General features: G+C 47.5%; 1 protein-coding gene across 12 annotated transcripts in view; it reads right to left on the reverse strand.

Moving 5' to 3' along the window:
• The window catches only part of LOC108933501 (rap1 GTPase-activating protein 1-like), a 93,830-nt gene that overhangs the window by 19,621 nt on the left and 54,364 nt on the right, over window positions 1–19,845 (reverse strand). For 7 of the 12 annotated variants that reach the window (XR_001966069.2, XM_018750602.2, XM_018750613.2 and 4 more), the window contains 5 exons: window positions 11,995–12,091; window positions 4,788–4,823; window positions 2,672–2,719; window positions 1,933–1,971; window positions 1,640–1,825 (listed from right to left, as the gene is read on the reverse strand). Coding sequence is in view for 11 of the 12 variants with exons in the window: in XM_018750602.2 (XP_018606118.1) it covers window positions 1,640–1,825; window positions 1,933–1,971; window positions 2,672–2,719; window positions 4,788–4,823; window positions 11,995–12,091 (406 nt within the window). In the remaining variant the exon portion in view is untranslated. Of the gene's footprint in view, window positions 1–1,639; window positions 1,826–1,932; window positions 1,972–2,671; window positions 2,720–4,787; window positions 4,824–6,812; window positions 7,166–11,994; window positions 12,092–17,140; window positions 17,344–19,845 lie in introns of those variants that run through there. The other 5 variants (XM_018750612.2, XM_018750610.2, XM_018750604.2 and 2 more) reach the window with 5 other exon arrangements.

Consider the following 19,845-nt stretch of genomic DNA (forward strand, 5'->3'; position numbering starts at 1 on the left):
ATCTTTGTGTACTTTAAAAAAAAAAAAAATTGTAGGAAGGTTATTAGGATTCATCTGTCCTCTGTTTTATGCACCTATTCGAGCGATGAACATCGGTGCTTCAGGTGGAAAGAAACAAACTAGGTTTACTTAAGAATCACATGTCTGCATCCATGTCTCTTTTTCTTAATATAATGCACAAATTGTATTTTCGCTGAGATGTACGTCGCTTTGGACAAAAGCATCTGCTAAATGAATAAATGTAAATTGTGATTTTCTTATATTTGGACACTTAGCTGACACTTTTACTTTTTACTTTTTTCCAATTATTTACCTATTTATACAACAGGGTAATTTTTCATTGCTCCATTCAGCGTAAGAATCCTGGTCAAAGGCACTATAGCAAGAGGTGCGATTCAAAGCTGGATCCTTTGAGTGGACTTTAACTCCACCTGCTGCCCCCCTTGGTTACCTGACTATTAGTCCAGAAGTTTTGACAATTTTGCCTTATATGAATACTGTAGGCCCTTGTAACATCAAAAACAGTACCCTAAACACAGCACTGGAAAATGTAGGAATTTTAATATATAATAAATGTAGGGGCAGAAATATCTCTCACTGCTATTGAATTTTTGGTATTGGGCTACCCCACCCCCAGCAAGGTGGAAGCAGCCCATTTCTGTAGGTCTACTGAGTCACATGAGAATAAATACAGCCTTCCGAGCTTTCGTGACACACCGAAAACGTCATTAGAATGTCTCCCAGTGCCCTTTTCTACTCAAGGCTTTACTACCATTTTCTTTTCATTTCACAATGATTTACTCGCACCGAATACTGGGCGTAAAACTGAAATTTTTTCACTCGCTGTCAGTGCCCGATTTAAAAATCCAGATGGGCCTTTCACCACATGTGGCGTCGGCGAATGGCTTGCTTCCCTAGACCACGTACAAAATGATTTCCGAAGATCTTTCCGAATCACTATTAAAGTACAGCTGAATACGGTGTCGGCACGTCTTGATTTTACTTACCCCTGAAATATGCATGAGAACCAAACTGTGAATAATGTTTGCTTTCTGTAAACAGCAAACAGTTTCGTGCTGCTGTGACTGTGGCGCACGACAAGGTCAGCAGAAGGGTTCACTTCTATCGGGTAAATACGTGATGCCTGTTCTCCCTCAATGACAAGTTGAATCTCAATGAGAATTTAACAACATTTAACTATTTCCCTTTTCGGCACTGTAGTGTATAATGGGAGTCGCTGGGGCAGCCCATCTGCAGGACGGCAGTAGAAGAGCCAGTGGAGAGACCCTGTTACCAGAACCTGGAGGGCTAAAGGAAGGGAAGGTGCTGAACTTGCTTCACGTATCACTGGAGGGCGTCTCTGTGAACGTCTCCGGGCAATCGAACTTTCCTTGGATTGCACATAAAGGTTTCGGTGTTACGCTTAAGGCCCACATATCAGGAAAGAGGTACCTGCTCCATTAGCGCAGCTCAGCCCGTGCGCAACAAACAGAGTTGAGTCCGTTTACCTCAGTTTAACTTCCACAGTGTAGCCAGGGCTGTCAGGTGTGAGACGGACGCCAGCTGAAAGCCCTAGGAGACCGCAGCTGTCAAAGGGCGCCGTGCCACTCGGCGATTCCTTCCAAGCGCTCGCTCTCACCTTGCCCAGGAAGTGCTTCCTGTAGATCTTGGCCGTTGGGTTGCACTCGAGCTTGGCGCGCGACGTGGGCGACAGCAGCTGCTCGCGCTCGGGGACATTGCTCACGTCGTGATTGGTGCCCTCTATCCAGTACCCCCCGAACTGAGGTAGCAGGATCAAGGGGAACGGGCTCTTGCGGCCCAGCACCTGGTGACCACGGCAACCGCACTGATGCTGTTTGTATCTTTGTAATGAAATGACAGAAGGTGACACCAAGGCTAAAGTACCTTTCATGGGCTTTTACAGTGATTTACCTCATGGACACTGGGGTAGGGGATGTAGTCCTCTTCTGTCTGTGGAGAGAGCAAGAAAGCCTAGTCTCTGATTGGCCCTTGGAGATATGAGACCTCTAGATCATTTCTGTCTGGCGAAGCCTTATATTGCTGACCAAGAAGAAGAGTAAGAAGAACAATAATAACAATAATAATAATAATATGTATTAATCCAGAGACATCTGGTCATTTTTCATGCAGTTTACTATTGCGAAGACCAAACTCACAACTGCCTCATAAGCAGTCATGCGGCTCTAGCAACTGAGCACGAAAACATCACGCCCCCGCTGCACCCCCGATAAAGAAAAAGGCCCGGAATCTTCCGAGGTAGGGTGCCGCAGACACGTATACAATTTGGACACAGAACGGACTAATAAGAGCGGCACGACGCAGCGTTGTTTTCGTTAACAATCCTGTCGAAGAACCAATTAATCCTCCCGCTCTGCTCCAAGTCAGCGTGGCTCAGATGAGGACAACCACAGAGAAAATTAACATTTACAGGGCTGTTCTTCAAGCCACGCTGACAGGGAAAATTATTTCGCGAGCAAAATCGGAGGACCGCTGTTTGCAGCTGGACTCTGTTGCGTGTCTCACCGGTTTGCTAACCAAACGGTAAGCGATAATTTAGCTTTAATCCAAGCGCATCGGTCGCAGACTTGGGATTTTCTGCGCCGGGTTTTAGGGGCAAGGTGACGATGAGAAGCGGGGGGGATGCACGTACTTTGAGGGGGGGTGGGAACGTGCACCTCTGCTCATCCATTCTGTCGCTCTGCAAAACAAAACAAACAGCAGACGCGGTTAGGCCGCTCGCCCGGCAGCGACACCGCCGACTCCCCGGCTTTTCGTCATTCAGCCTCTCCTTTCCCAACTCGCTACCTCACCGAAAGGAACACGAACACATTTACCCCGCTTCCATCAAACCTATTTGGGAACACTTCACCCGGAAAACCGCATGCGAGTGTTCATGCAAACGCGATCATGTGGCGAAACAGGAACGGCTTGAAAGCAATAGAATTAAAAAAGGGAGAGCATGAAGGAGGACGGAGCTCAGCTGACACAGGTTTCACCGCGATCTGCTGAGAGATGGTGATGTGAGCACATAGCTGGAAGAGGTTGAGCTACAGGCACTAAGTCTCACACGGCAGCTTTGGTGAGGAGGACAACTGTGAAATATGAACAGAGAGGAAGGGACTTGGGAAATATCGTCTGAGAGAACAGGAATACGGACATGAAGGAGAGGGAAGAAAAAAAAAAAAGAGTGAGACAATGAGGAGCCGTGTCACTTATAGAGCGAGTCCAGCACACGTGCAGCAGCTTCGACTGAGTACCGTGGGGGTCACGCAGATACACCAAGAAGCGCAGTAAGGGAGATGCCCGTTTTCCTTTTTAACATTTTAATGTTTCATTTTCGGGGGTGCGGTGGCGCAGTGGGTTGGACCACAGTCCTGCTCTTCGGTGGGTCTGGGGTTCGAGTCCCGCTTGGGGTGCCTTGTGATGGACTGGCGTCCCGTCCTGGGTGTGTCCCCTCCCCCTCTGGCCTTACGCCCTGTGTTGCCGGGTAGGCTCCGGTTCTCCGTGACCCCGTATGGGACAGGCGGTTCTGAAAATGTGTGTGTGTGTGTGTGTGTGTGTGTGTGTTTCATTTTCGTCATTCATCTGAGACGCATTAAACTGTGAAAGCATCGCATCCTGAAATCCCACAAAATACACTACGTTATGAATAGTGAAATATACACACACAGGCTGAAAGCGCTTGTCCCAAGCGGGGTCGCAGCGAACCGGAGCCTAGCCCGGCAACACAGGGCGCAAGGGACACGCCCAGGACGGGACGCCGGTCCATTGCAAGGCACCCTAAGCAGGACTCGAACCCCAGACCTACCGGAGAGCAGGACCAGGCCAAGCCTGCCGCGCCACCGTATTCCCCAAGTGAAACATAAATTAGTAAAAACGAGCAAAACATTGTGCACTTCTCAGTGGAGGGAAAAGGAAGGAGGACATTAATAATACAGTCGGAGAGAGGTATTCAGATCAATTGTTCTCTAATTCGATTTTGACCGGGAAGCGCGAAGGCAATCAGCAGGTCACGCCTCCCGACCTCTGAGCGTCGCAAGACCCGAACCACAATGCGGTCTTCTTGGCAGGTATATATCGGCCCGTACCGCGTTAAGTGCTTGACCTCCTTTAGCCCTATAATCACGGTATTCATGCAGACTGCTGGGACAATACAAACAATGTCAATGTCAGCGTGAATTAATTAGCATTATTGTCAATGATTTTTCTCATCTCTACTGTTCCGATTGTCTGCACTAATCGTTGTATTAATACATGAACACTGAGTTTCATTTCCATGTACGTCTTGCTTGTGAGAATTTGTTAAATATGCAGTACACAATGTGTATGCTGCGTTATGTGAACTACTGAAGTCATTTTGTCCATTTTAATGTGATTTTCTGATATTTTAGCATAAACGGGTGTCAAAATTATGGGGAATTAATGGTAATAAATCTTCGGTTCATGAAAATTCACTTTGCAAGGGAACACATTTCCCGTGTAAGAAGGCTGGACACTATGTTGCGCCAAGAAATCAGTGTGAGAAAGGGGGCAGGAGGGATACGTTGAGTGTTGTTTGAAAGGTCAGCGGTTGAGAGCTGGAAACTGGACAACAGAGAGGATGTCCACAGCACACGTCCTTAGGACAGTCAATTAAACATGCAGGAAATATGGATATAGATATGCACATTGTCTTTTGAAATTTATATTTAAATCATTAGAATAACAGAAGCCGTTAGGAAAGGTTAATCTAGAGCAGCGGATGCAACGTCAGAAAACCTCCTTACCTGCATCTTCTCAATCATTGCAAATAGCTCTGTGGTCTGGAAAAAGAAGAGGTGAGATGAAAAGAGGACTTTGAAGGACCCGATGTTTGCCTCCAGCACTTGTGGCCACCTTTCATGTTTTATTTTAATATATATTTCTTTCAGCTCGGTACGGACTTCCACAATAGGGCCGCACAGTCAGTCTATTACACTTCGGATCTGCACCGTCACGCTAAAACACCACACATATAAATCAGCGTATGCACATCTCTTGGGAGAACGTGTATGCTCGGTCTCTGGGGCTGCAGTACTAGTCTGAGACTGAGTGAGACCAACATTTGAAGACATCATTCAAACTCATAACTGTGATCATAATTGTTAAATAACGGATAAGGTGGAGCCGGACAGAAGATCGACAGCAAAGCCACACACGCGTCCCCTCTTTAAACTGCTGCAGAAGAGCTTGCGAGACATGTCGCTTCATTCAACCGATCTAACTTGTCAACCAAAGACCCCATGAAGAAACGACATCGCACGGAGTGAGAGTTTACTTAAACTTTTGACCGGCACTGTATGCACTCGCGTTCCAGAACACAGCGTGGTCCGGAGGCAGCGGACCAAAGGATGGGAATTTGGGGGGGGAAAAAAAAAAGGTTTCCAGCCAGGTGTAGTCAAACTCATTGGTGCCGTGTGATAGAGAAGGTCCGTTCTACTCTGACCGCATCGGCGACGTTCAACTTTAGCCACCAGCTCAACAATCCCGGCCGAACACTCCGCGACCGGATTTGGGAGGGTCCCCCGGTGCGGCATGCCAGGCGGGTGTTTGCAGATGTCAGCTGAGCGTCGAGGGAAGCCTGTGTACCTTAGCGTTGATCAAACAGTCTGTGTGTGTGTGTGTGTGTGTGTGTGTGTGTGTGTGTGTGTGTGTACACAAGTCCGGTTTGACCGGTCACCTGAAATCTGCAACTTTCAGCACAACAACCTTTGCTGGACCGACGCAAGAAATGGCACAGGGCTTTTCTGCAGGCATCGCTTTAGTACGGGCCACATAACACATCACGCTGCACATTTTTAAGATAAAACTGGGGAAGAAAGAGCAGCTAGAATAAAATACCTTTAAATACCACGTATCGGTATGCTGGAATGTTCCAATTTCCTCGGCCCCAACAGACACAAGAAAAATTTCCCACAAATTATCGGTAACTGCAGTCAAACTGCACCTGCATCCTCCTCTAGCCGTCAAAGGCTGTTATTTTTTTTAAAAAAAGACACCTTATGAAATTATTGATGACAGACAACAATTTTGAAGATTTTTCTGCGACCGCCAATATCCAAGTGATCCTTAACGTACATCGTGAAGGTAACATCATTGGCTCGCACAACATTTCCAGTATTTCACAGCAGCGGTGAAACAATAATTTCACTTGTGTTTCAAAATCAGTGCGAGTTAATATCTCTTATCATATTATATTAACTCAAATAAGTGAAATAACTTTTTCGCAGTGGCTAAGAAATTTGACGAAACCTTTATCCTAAAATATTTCTCCCCGCAAAGTTATGAGATACACATAGTAAGCACTGATTACTCACTGCAATGACTAATTATTGCTGCCTTTGAAATTGCCATCGAGCCAAGTATGAATATTAAAAAAGGCAGGAAAGAAGATTCTTCAACAAATCAGATTTTATGGATTTAATGTCATGCCATGCAAGACATTAGAACAGCTGCTTTACAGCCCTGTCTGTGTCCCCTTTCCAAGTGCCTTATATGTGTCCCCTGTCTGTCTCCTGTCTCTGTCCCCTTTCCATATGTCTTGTAGGTGTCCCCTCTTTCTGTCCCCTTTCAATGTGCCATGTATGTGTCCCCTATCTATGTCCCCTTTGAATGTGCCACGAATATGTCCCCTGTCTGCGTCCCCTTTCCATATGCCTTGTACGTGTCCCCTGTCTCTAACCCTTTCCATGTCCACGTCTCCGCTATGCTGCAGCTTTCTGAGGGCTGCTGGCTCAGTACCTTTGCGAAACGCATGGCTACACCGGACTTACGTGGTCAGGTGCCCCCCATCGCGTCCTCGTGACCAGGGGAGGCCCGAGGTCCCCCGGCTGACTGTCATCCATCGCGTAGGATCAGCTCCTCACTCTGAGGTGAGACGGGATCCACGCAACCGGTTTGCCAGTCGAAGATCGTCTCAGAGGCGTGCGGACCGCCAGTGCTCGTGGGAGGGCTCTGCCGACAGCCGTCGACACCCCGCCGCAGCCACTCGCCTCGCTAGGCCAACCATGACTGCGCGACTGTCCCCCAAAGGCACAGCTCGCCCTCCACCCGACTCGGCGGGGACGCGCGGAAGGCGTGACCCTGCGCCGGGCACGCGCGCGGGTGTCTGAGGCTCCCTTCCTCGACAGCGAGGCAACGCCTTCTGCCGGAACAGAGCACCTCTGCCCCCCGCCTCCCTCCCCACGCTCTCCCTGGCGAGGGTCCAGAGGTGGAGTCGCTTAGCGCTCGCCCTACCCCTGGCTGCGCTCCCCCCTCCTTGGGCAAGTCCGTGCAGCCCGCGCCCTCAGCTGCTCACACGCAGCGTCCAAACAGCGCACACATTCTTTAGGTTAACCGGCTCCGAATGCGGTTAAACGCTCACTTAAAACACAGGCCCGGAGGCGCTTCCCTGTTTACAGCGACATGAAGGACAGGGACGAAATATTAATGAAGGATCAAGCACGCACCACACCGCATGACCCCTAACTGCGGCACATGACCCATAGGAGCTGAACTGAGGTCAGGAGCCGCCTCCACCCGCAAGCTCTCATACGTCCTGGCCGGGGCTCTGCGGGATACACGCATCTGCATTCCTCACGGCAAAACTCTGAAAAGTGTGGGATGAATGTACTTTCGTGTGTATGATGCAGCTTTGACTGTACAGTATTTATACATGCACTCCACATGTATTTATTGTTATACAATGTATTACATTTTTTACATTGTTTTACCTTATTTTAAGAATACGTATTCTGTAGGGAAGCATGGTTCAGCGAGTAGTGCTGGTGTCTCGCAGCTCCTGGGCTCTGGGTTCAGACAAAGGTTCAAAGTTTGCTTTGTCTGTGCCCAGTTTCCAAGGAGGGGGCACGGTGGTGCAGCGGCGCAGCAGGTTTGGCCTGTACCTGCTCTCTGGTGGGTCTGGGGTTCGAGTCCTGCTTGGGGTACCCTGTGATGGACTGGAGTCCTGACATCCTGGGTGTGTCCCCTCCCCCATGTTACCGGGTGAGACTCTGGCTCATCGTGATCCTGCTTGAGCCAAGCAGCGTCAGTCTGTGTGTGTGAGTTTGCATGGGCTTCATCTCACAGTCCAAAGATGCGTGTTTCAGGAGAACTGGCGACTCTAAAATGTCCTTTGTGTGTGTGCATTTGCCCTGTAATGGAGTGATGTCCTGTCCAGGGTGTATCCTGCCTCACACACTATGGACTCTGGATCACCTTGTCCTGGACAGTGGATGGATGAATGGATATATTCTACACACACATACATACCTAACTGTACATTTTGCAATATTACCTGTCTGACCTCCGCAGGAAGAACTTTTCATCAGCGGAGATACTGACTTCTTGCTTCATCGTTTCAACTTTTTAACTTTAAATGAAATTTTGTTGCCGGAGGGAATGGAGGTTCACGGCGTTTTTCCGCATTGGATTAAACAGAGACCGAACAGACAGAGCGGCAGACCTTCCGGATACATCGTGTGTCACGCCACTGCTCTCAGTCTCGTTTTGCCGCAGCACTGTGTCTATTTGTGAAGCAGAGGCGCGTTTCATACTACAATACGGTGCAAAGATGGCAAAGCACAAAGTGGAAGTTTTATCTTCACGCATCAAGAGATATTTGAAGCATTAAAAATACGTCAGTATATCCAGCAGACTACTGAACTTCATAGATAGGATAGGAGACAGTTTATAAATAGGATGAGTGCCATTAATCTGGTTTTATTGTGGAAGAGGATGAATTAACCATATACTCTATTTGATCTTACCTTTTCATAAGTTGTTAATAATAATCATCATCATCATCATCATCTCACACTGTCTGGTTCATATACCATAGGACATTCGGCAATAATAAATATGTTCTGACTTCGAGAGCCATCACTTTCCATAACCACGGACATAATTATATATTTTTCTTCAGCTCCTTCCTTCAAAGTAATTATTAACTTGCAGGTCAACTTTAAAAAAAATGGATCTTTACAGCACCGCATTAAATATATCTTTTTATAGGTGCTTTATAGAATGCAGAATGCAGGTGTGATACACTATCCTGCTGGAGATGTCCTGGGAAACAACTTGTCCTGCAGAACTGCGCATGCCTACGGAACAAGGTGCAGAGCACTGCATGGTGCCTAGCGATACGACCGGGAATAAGTTCATCGAACAATGACTCTTCTGAGCGCTGGCTGTCAAAACGGAAGCATCAATATCTGTGCACGCAGCAGACGCCATAAACCCGGGTTACACTTTAAGCCAAAGAATGGAAGACTGGACGCACATCACATTCTCTGAACTCGCGCTACTCGGTGCCAGAACCGCCCCTAAAAGCCACGGTTGTCAGCCGGCAGTTGTTGCTCGGTGAAGCTGACAAGCGACATTGTCGAGCAACACGAGAAGCTCGTTCTGTGATGCGAGTTGTCCAAAGTCAGAACATTTCCGAAAATATAGGAACGACAAAGAGGTCGTGATTTTTCGGTTGTCCAATAAATCGTTGAGGAAAAGCTATTCTAAAAGTACAAATCAGCCCATTTATATAACAGAATAAAAAGTTTTCACATACTTTATCATAGTGCTTTGTTTCCGCTACTCTGCGGAATATACCGGAGCATATTTTCTATATTCTACAAAATGCTCTTGAGGTGTTTCCAAACACCAACTGGCGTTATAGCAGCACAGCCGCCAGCAGCGCGAGTTCCTCGGGACGCTTCCACGAGCGATGCTCGATCTCATCCGGCCACGACAGCGATGTGGCTCGGCGCCAATGCACGCTGACGGCAAGGAGGCAGACGGGCCGACGGGGGCCGACGGGGGCCGTCCGAGGCTCCCGGGTCACGCGCTGGAGGAATGCAACAAGGCATTGGCCCGATTTCCGCAGAGACTCTTTAAAGTCATCTCGTCCTGTGTCGCTCCTCTCTAAGCTCCTTACCCAGCTCTTCCCGCTGGTGGATCTCACTTAAATTGCATTCCGCCTCCCGACTCCCTGCTCATCCAGCTCCTCGAGGTTTCCGGTGTTGTATAAACAAGCCGATTTGACTGCACAAATTCATCATTTCCCCTGACGAAGATCTAACTGCATTAACGATCTGACTTTGTAGGGACAAGTTGGGTATGATGTTATTAGGAAACTGACATACCTGCGTCTTTAGTCATCGATTAAGCGCAAGGTTTGGCTCGAATGGCGCTCCCTCTCTTTCCGAGACACTCGGCGAAAAGCTGTCTCACAGTTAAAAGAGCTAAATCTCCTGACAGTGACGGAGCACTCGGAGCTGTCTTACCCAGTCTGTCTTTAGATATCAAATTCGCGGAATGACTGTTTGGGTCTGTGGACATTAGACTATCGGAAGCAGGCTGCGAGACAGCGAGGACATCAACGATTGGCCTGACAGCTGTTCCTCAACCGCCTCCTGTCAGTCACAGCTGACATGAACCCAGAACATGCCAGAATATTCCTGGTTGACACGATGAACCCGAAACACTCTGAAATTCAGGCACGCTGCTGTTTATAAAACCTTCAGCGTTCCAGTCGGAGTCGACGTGATAAATCACTGCGGCTTGTCGGAACCGTCACAGAAGTGAAATGGGATTTTTTTTTTTTTTATTGAAAGGAAAAATGCAGCAACTTTCTTAGTTTATTGTATAAAACAAAAATATTGAAATTGTCTGTAATATGAGGGAGAGGGGAAAGCGAGTCCAGTTCTGCTATGTTTCCTATGACTACATCACAGATACTCTGTCTAAACAATAATTCTAAAATGTAAGAAAAAGAAATTGAATGATGCTGTTTCAATAACAATGTATATAATCGCGATTCAATATAAAGCGGGTTAAGATATTGTTTCCGAGACGAAAAGATTCCGTGAACATATTTGCATTCATCCGCATGAGCTACATGTCCAGTCTCGGTTAAATGGAGGGGAAATCAATCCATTCTCATAGCCCTGGGAAACAACCGCAATATAGAATTTTTGTACAGGGAATTTTACTAATGGATGTGGTGGAAGTGAGAAACGAGCAGCGCAGCGGTACAAAGGCTGCACACGGGCAAAAGGAAGGCAGAAATTTTGCTGCAGCTCAGAGGCTCGGCCCACCGATGCCGGATGCTTGTCCCTGACGGACCCCCTCGGTGGCTGCGCGCTCCATCAAAGCCCCCTCGCATCGGGACTTTGAAGTTGGCTTCATTCTTCGGTCAAGTCCTGCGGGTTCCGCCTCTCCCTACAACTCTCTTTGGTGGTCTGAGCTCAGGGTGTGCAAATCACTCTTTCGGGGGGGAAAAATTATTTTCCAGAGAAAAGTGGGCGGACAGTTTGTCTGAAGTACAGTACTTAAAAATCGACCTCGGGCTGATCTCCGTTACACAACAAGTAAACCGTCCGTATAACGCGGCAACTTAGATATTTGGCCCTGTCTATGTCCGTGGAGACGTGGACTGTCCCTGGATCCAAATCTGACGTCCCCTCGCCGAAAACGGAAAGCGGACATTTGTTTTCATGTGAACGAACGGCGCCCGTGACCCATGTCGTATGTCCGCAAGCTGAAGAAACGTAACCACCTATCTTTCCAGGATAATTAAGGCAAAATCTGTTCTCCCAAGTCCAGAAAAACAAGGAGTAGGAACAAACTTGAATGAAAGTGTTACCATCTCGCTGTAGAGGCACCGTCCATAGGAGTTAAATTTTGAAAAAGCCTGCTGTACGTTCCGCATCCGCATGGAAGGAGCCCCTCAACCCGGTCCCTGGTTTCCGACACCCAAAAGTGTTATTTCGCCGCAAGCGCAGAGTCATTCTGAACGTGTTCCCTGCACGGCCAGGTGATCTTTGTAAGTGACAAGGAATGAGGGGAAAATAAAGGTTGATGGGGGGTGGAAATGAAAATGTACGTTTAGAAGAACGTATTTGAGAGACGGACGGGGTGAGGAGCAGGCGACGGACAGGCACCGGGCTGCAACCCAGCGACCTGAGTGCGAAGTCACCCTACCTTCACGTATGGGGGAGCGGTGTGCGGCGGCTGCGAGCTGTGGACCACGGTGGGCTCTAGTGCATTGGAGACACCAGGGGCTACACCATCCTGCTTCCTGGAACCAGGAAAAACACAGAAGACAAGGCTGTCGTCAACCCACTAATCCTTCAGAGATTGGAACCTGGACCGAGAGATCGGGATCGTGCTCTTGCGGTCAGCATGAGGCTGAAAGCGGTTCAGACACCGTTTCACATACGATTTATGGTTTTTGTCCACGGGAAGGACGCTCTACCTAAAAGACACTCTCTACCTGCTGGTTTGACAAATGAAGATGGTTCGTAAATGTATACTATTCTCCTGACCAGCCGTACCGGCGACACTTGGGATTGGAGGACACGTTTATTATAGAGAGAAAGAAATATTACTTCTCAGATCTATACCAGGCTTTATCATTGCTATAAAATACCCGCAGCACACCAGAATATCATTTCACAAAAAGACTTTTCAGTAACCGTATGTAACTTAGGAGAGAAGCCAAAATCAGCAACATTGTCTTTAAACTCAATATTGAAAAGCACCGATGAAATTGATTTAAATCAGTACCAGCCGCAGCACCAAATGTAAGGTTTGAAAACAAGAAAATACGGACACAAAATATCCAGTTTCAGATTTTCTCTTTATTTTCACTTTGAAAAAGACTCATTACATAGTTCTGACAAGTTGAACGTGCCTCCAGGACACAGGTTTGATATGTCCAGCGTCCAGCTCACTGTTATTTCTGGAGGAGGGCATTGGGGTGCGTGGACACTGACGAGGCCTTGCGCTAATCCATTCCCGCGGAGCGAGGTCGCCGAACTGGCACGGTGCTTCGCGTGGGAGCCGCGCCAAAGCCGGCAGTTTGCCGTACCTCACAAACGGCCCACTCGAGCTCCTCGCAGCAGCTAGAGGGCCCAATTAAAGCAACAAACCCGGTGGTGGCTCTCCTCGCGGCGAGCACGGCCGTTTCCGATCTCCGTAAACGCCATCCATCATATCTGACCATCGTTTCGCCGGTAGAACGATGGCTTAGAGCATCGCGTCGCCGACCCTTGTCCCCTATAAGCGTTTTATCTTAAGTTGCAGCGCATCGGAATTTCATCTCTGCATTCGGAGAAAATGTGGATTCCATTAACCTTGAATTGCACCGTGTACAGCCGAATATTACAGACATTAAAATTCATTTCTGTCTGAAAACCTTTTGCAGTCACTCAAAAAGACGGCCCAGATAAAGCAGCAGTGATACTTTTAAAAGCCTTGGGACAAAGAATGGGAGAAGGAGGAGCTTTAAGGTGTTACTTCTACAATTTATTGTTTTACAACAGTACGCCGTCCTTGAATCCTGACTTCAAACAAAATTTGCTCATAACTTGGATGGATCTATTCTGGTATGAATTCATTGTAAGGAGAAGCATTGCAATACAAAGCTCCCCTGTACTGTGCCTAATGTACAAAAGACAAGTACAAGTTCTTCCAGTCAGGGTAAACGACGTTCAATCTCTCCTCCGTCCTTTCCGTTTATGCATACAGTACATCATAAATACAACGACCTCTCGGAAAATGTCTTCGTGGGGAAATTAATTCAGCGGATGATCGGGTTAAATGACGCGCCGAATGCACCAAACAGAAAATGCATTATGTGAAGAAATGAAAGAGGAGGCTATTTTGCCTCATGAAAAATACATACGTTGTGATGTCAGTGCTGCAGTAAAAAAGTCAAAAGTTTGGGTACACTCGGTAGCAGCTGATGAGGAAACGAAGCGCAGCGTCTCGCTGTTCGCCGGCCCTGAACGGCAATAAGCGCCGTCTTCACAAACGGCTCCACACTTCGGGACTGCGGTCAGTCCTTAAGCTTGAACAGTTTGGCGTGCAGATGTGCACGTGGACGGGTGTGTGTGAACTTGAGCTGGCCTCTGGATTTCTGTAGTTGGATGAACCTTCGGCAGTGGAACGCTCTCTCATACAGGGAAACTGGGGCAGGCACTTTTATCGCCATCAGTCACTTCCTGCTGGGCTGTCACATGGTGACATGTCCGTGACATTGAAAAGCTCTGGTACCTCTGTCACTGCCTCCCTCCCCCCCCTTCAAAACCAAAACCGTCCACGTAGCCAGTGAGGGCCACCTCCCATTACTGGATGACACACCCATTACAAGAGCATTAGTGGATGTCATCAACCCATATGTGCACCATAAATATCCTATCACCGTCATTTATCTATTTGCTTGGCAGATATGAGCAACCGATGCCCTAGAGCCACCGACACCGCACCGGCAGTGCCGATGAACTCCAGGCTGATGGATACAGCAGGGCCAGGTGCTATGCGAACACCGGTTTGTGCATCCGTGCACAAACACACGCACCATTTCATAAAATACCGTAAACTGCCCAGGCTGCGCGAAGATCGATATACACTATTGATTACTTTTATAGTGCTCAGCGCTTCTGAACATGAGCATTCCCAGTTTCATGCAGTGAACTTTATTAGGTTCCTCACTACTGTCGAATACATATTTAGTGTATGAATTCTATAATATGCACCGTGACTTCTTCAAGACAACAAGATTATTTGTATGTAGGCAGCAGATCTTTCGCAACAATAGAACACGTCCAGATGTTGCCTTCAACAAATCTGGAGGTGGAAAATAAACTGTTGAGGTCCCTGAGAACCACTACCATACTTTTTCCTCACTCACCTCTTTCTTAGGATGCAGTCGAATGTCTTACAAGGAATTCAGTATGTAAATAGATACTTTTCTCAATGTAGCAGAAGACAGATTTTGAGCAACGGGCAGAAGGTGATGTTTAAAAAAAAAAAATCCTGGAGGAAGGAATTCCGAATGAAAGCTCTGCAGTATATGAACTGTAAACATATTTATTAATTTAAACTAATACTTGTGGATGGATTTATGCTCTCCATAAAACCATGGGTAAATAGCGGCTGAACTCTAGTATTACGTGTCTTAGACGGCCGGTGCACATGAAACATGAGCGGCCAGAAAGAGCCGTTCGCTCCCAGCAATGGCTGCAGTGCTGGGAACTCATTTGACTTTTGTTGACATTCTCTGTGATCTCTGAATAAGAAAGACTCATATTAGTTATGCTCTTCAAGATATGTGCCCATAATGAATAACAGACTTGTAAACTGCGGAGTACCAGTCGCGTCCCACCCTCCTCAATGCAGGAATGCCACTCGGCAAATACCCAGCTGTGTAGCTGGGTGAAATGTGTAACGTGCTTTGCATAAAAGCACCAACTAAACAAGGTGTATTGTGGCAGCATAGTGGTTAAAACTAGTACTTTCAGACCTAAAGGTTGTAGGATTGAATCCCAGCTGTAGTGCATTTGATCAAGGTAGTTACTTTCCTCCAAAGCAACTTATGATTATTAGTAAATAATCATAAGTTGCTTTGGAGAAAAGTGTTTGAAATAGTAATCCTTGTTAAGATCCATTATAAATGTGTAATGAACTGCATATTAAAATTTTTCAAATAATTATTTACAAGAGAGCAGAAAGATTCCTTGTGACCAGCAGAATGTATCTAGTCATTATTTTTCCCCACACAGTGTATCCAGTATTTTTTCCCCTCAGTACTTCAGTCACACGTATTTCCTGCATCGAGTAACTTCATATTAATGTAGCAAAGCAGAACAGCTGAGCTAATGATTAGACACACACCAAAAATGTCTTCCCCTCCAAGTTAGTCTGTGCAGCTCTTTTATTTTAACTATTTCTGCTCAGTTCTTGAGCTAACAGATATACAAAGGTAGCGTAGCGGTGAGTGTTCCTACCTTTGGACCCAAAGGTTGCAGGTTCAATTCCCACCTCTAGGTATAGGACCCTTGTGCAAGGTACTTACCATAAATTACCCACTTGTATAAATGTCAGTACCTTAACATCGTAAGTTGCTTCGGGGAAAAGTGTCAGCTAAACATTTACATGAAAGCAGTAAGTAAAGTCACTATTAAATCACTGCCTGACCACACATTCAAGGCAGTGCTAGATTTACAGTAAATCGTATAATCAGCAAGTGTACGAGTTCTCCTTTCCTGCAAACCAAGTGAAAATCTGCGTTTGGTCATTTCTCCATCTGTTGATCAAACGCACTTGCGTTTACTCAGAGCCGCACGTCGCTTTTCAGAAAAGCATCTGCTAAATGAATAAAGCAATAAACGCGAACGTATCGGCGGCCTCTCCAGCACGGAAGCCGCGCTTCCCCTTTACTGCGAAACGTGTCTGAACGCGCGGTCAGCGCGGTGCCGCAACCGAAAACGAGCCACGGTCCGGCGTCCGACGACACCCGTGCGATCCGGACCGACGTTCTACGCGGAGGAATCAAACGGGGCAGATATTTTAAACCGCACGAGTGGATGATTTGCGGACAAAGACATTACATTAATGTGCGGCAGAGGCCCTTGTTTGAACGCAAAGTGAAATCAAGCTGTCGGAAAGAATCTACATCTTTGGAGAGAAGGCGCATGCATTATTAGTACCGCATCGCCGTCATCTATTCCTTCCGAGTTCAAGTCGTTCTGCTGCGAGCTGGGAGCGAGGCAGACCGTTTTTAATCTCTTTACAAGTTTTACCAGGTCAAAAAACAGTACACGGCGTTCCATCGGAATAGGCAGAAACACAAGAAAATTCGTGGCTCTTCACGGATGAGGACGAACGAGGAAATGACCCGAGCGCGGGCAGCTTCTGTGGTGCTGGAGCGCGTGTGTGTTCCTGCTCCCTGCAGCGCCGACGACGACGACGACGACGACAGTGCGTCGTCGGCCAGTGAATCGGGGCTGCGGACAGAGAGCGCCCCGGGTACGGACCGGGCACCGGACCGCTCCTGCACGGCGTTGGCTGCGTCCTCTTGAGTTTCCCCACATCTGAGCCCCTTCCTGCTTGCGAAGGGCAACAGGAGGCCATGAGATCCCTAACCCTAACCTCCAGAAGCTGAGCACGCAGGAGACACACAACTTGCGCATTTACCCCGTTGTCACCGAACAGAAAGGCCACCAGTGGTAAACCCTGCTGAGCCGTGGCTTCCGCACACCCAACCCAACCCAACCCAACCCCTCACCCTCCACATACGGTGCAGCCAAGCAGCACGCGGCAACAGATCACCGTGGAAACTCACGCGCGGGTTGGTATCGATTAGACAGGAAGGAAGAGGAGAGCGCCAACTGGGACGAGGGACTTCCTGTCCCGTCCCCGGGATGCTGGACGAGATGTGCGTGGAGCTCCGTCTTCCTCCACCGTCTCATGCACCTGCTAGCAGAGCTGATCCTCTCTGTCCTGTCAGATGCGCTGCCTCCCTCTTCCTCTCTCTCCCCCTCGCTCTCTCGCTCTCGCTCACTCCCCCACCCCGATGGTGGACAATACAGAGACTGAAGCCTGCCTATACGAGCTTCTTGACGGAGGTCTATTTTGCATGCCTAATGCTCTTCCTTCATTAAACAGCATGCCTCTTTGGCAGGGGCTGTTGCCAAGGAAACCAAATTGGGAATACACAAAAAAGTGCAATCAAGCAATCGTACCATCACGCTACAATGTTCCCCGACGCTCAGCAATCTGAGAACGACTGCATTTGATCGGAAAATTCTCATATTTGAATTCGTTTGGAGAGGTCTGTGGAAAATGCGATAGGACAATGATATACAGTATAGCATTAATAAATTGGGATCTCCTGCAGATCGTCGAAGAGTACACGATCCCAGCACGGTCCGGTCAAAGGGTGGCATGATGTATTAAGCACTGAAGTGCTGCAGAGTGGTGGCATTGATCCGGAGCCTATCCCAGAAGAGGAGGGACCCAGGCCACATAGGGTTCAACCTGCAAGGGATGCCAGTCTGTCACAGGGTACCACGCCAAACCTAGAAATTTTTACTAATGCATCGGTGTCACGGCACGGCACAGCGGCGTTCCCGTCTCGCAGCACCTGGGTGGTGTGAGAAGATGTGGGTTCGAGCCCCGCTCGGCCTGTGCGGACTTTGCATGTTTTCCCCATGTCTGGGTGGGTTTGCTCTGGTTTCCTCCCACAGTCCAAAGACAAGCTGTGCAGGTGGCTTGTGACTCTCAAGTCACCATAGTGTGTGAGCCACAGAGAAGAAGTGTGTTCGCTGGCGTACGGACGAGTGACTCATTGTAAGTAGTGTACCTGGCATTGTAAGTCACCTTGGGCGACTAAGGTTGGGCTGATAAAACTACACACTCGGAGTAAGGTGTCAGCTAAATGAATAAATGCAAACTTTCAGACCCAACCACAGTCCAAGAGTTTGAGGCCCAGTCTCGTTGAATGAAAAAGCAAAATTAACGTAAACCGAAAACCCTGCTGTGACACGGATGCTGCAAGTGATCATTTCTCCAAAAAACGGACAAAAATAAATCATAAATACAAAGCTTTTTAGTGACTTTTCCCCACATTTGACATTTTGCCATTTCCTTCCATGTTCTTTCCTTTTTCAGCACGATCCGCAGGAAGCGACTGAGGGTTCTGCCATCCATTAAGCACTCCCCAGGTGTCAGGCTGCAGACACTAATTCACTCCCCTGAGGTGGGCTTTACTCACAAGCCTTTTTACCACAAGCTGAAACCTCTGGACAGCCATGTGACCTCTTAATTTTTCGAGTTTCTATTTCAGTCGACTCATTTCCTCCGATGCGTAATATCTTTTTATTCCGTTTCCTCGGATGTATTAATTTCACGTCATAAGTGCCAAACAATCAGCACAGTCTGATGGCACAGACAGGTGTGATTCAATTAAAAGTGTAAGCGAATTAAGGGATGCAATCTGACTCGTCTCCATTCGTCACCAAATGGCATCGCTATATAAATTCCCCCAACCGAATAGCTCAAAACACATCAGCAAACGCAGTGCTGATAACCATCGCTCCATCCAGCTGTCTATAACACGAATCGATCGATCGATCGATCGATCGATCATGAGTTAGTTCTCATCTTTATCATCATTATTATTATGTACTGATTTTGCCAACACCTTTTTCCAAGAACACGAACAATGCTACGCCAAGTGACACCCATGGGTAATTCACCCACTTGTGCAGCTGTATATTCTTACTGTATCGAGGGTAAACAAGGTAAAACAAGGGTACAACAGCATAGGGGTTGTGAGAAACACTGGTCCTTCAACTGAAAGCAACATGTGACCACTACACCTCCTAAAATGACAAAAAAAGCAACAGTGCTTTCTTAAAATAGATAGGGTTACGGCGAGGGTCCTGTCTTAAGGCATCATTTAATTGCTTGTCAACATTCTGAATGATTGATTTTGCGGGAATGAGTGATATAAAACAGCGCATATCCCGCCGGTACGCATCCAGACATCAGTAGGACTCCTCACGCCGATTTACGCACGGTACTACTACAGGTATCAGTCAGAAATTACGGTCAAAGGTTACTTCCATTGACGGCAGGTTCACGTTATCCAGAAAATCTTTGCGGTATGACTTTGTCCTCTTAGCTATTTTGCAGCAATCCGGATGAGATTGTTCCGTAAAATGTAAAACCTTGAAGAACACCTCCAAATGAGTTTCTACCGTAATTACCGTCTCAAGAGCCGCACGTATTACATCCTCATTGTTTTCTCGGTGGAGCAAGGAACAATTTGAATTTCAGCTTCTCATTTCCACATTTGTCAAGCGAATCCTTTCATCGCGACCGCGAGCGCCGTGGAATTCGCCCGTGAATCCGCAGTCTCGCTGCTTTTTCTTCGGTTGTCATCTGTCCAGGTGGCGATCTACATAAAAACGGCACCATTCGCACAGCTCGCCTTGCCAGCCCTTTGTTTTGCAGATGAATTTTGGGATACTCGCTTCGTGCCAC

This window comes from Scleropages formosus, chromosome 2 (assembly GCF_900964775.1).
Source record: "Scleropages formosus chromosome 2, fSclFor1.1, whole genome shotgun sequence".
Taxonomy (NCBI): Eukaryota; Metazoa; Chordata; class Actinopteri; order Osteoglossiformes; family Osteoglossidae; genus Scleropages; species Scleropages formosus.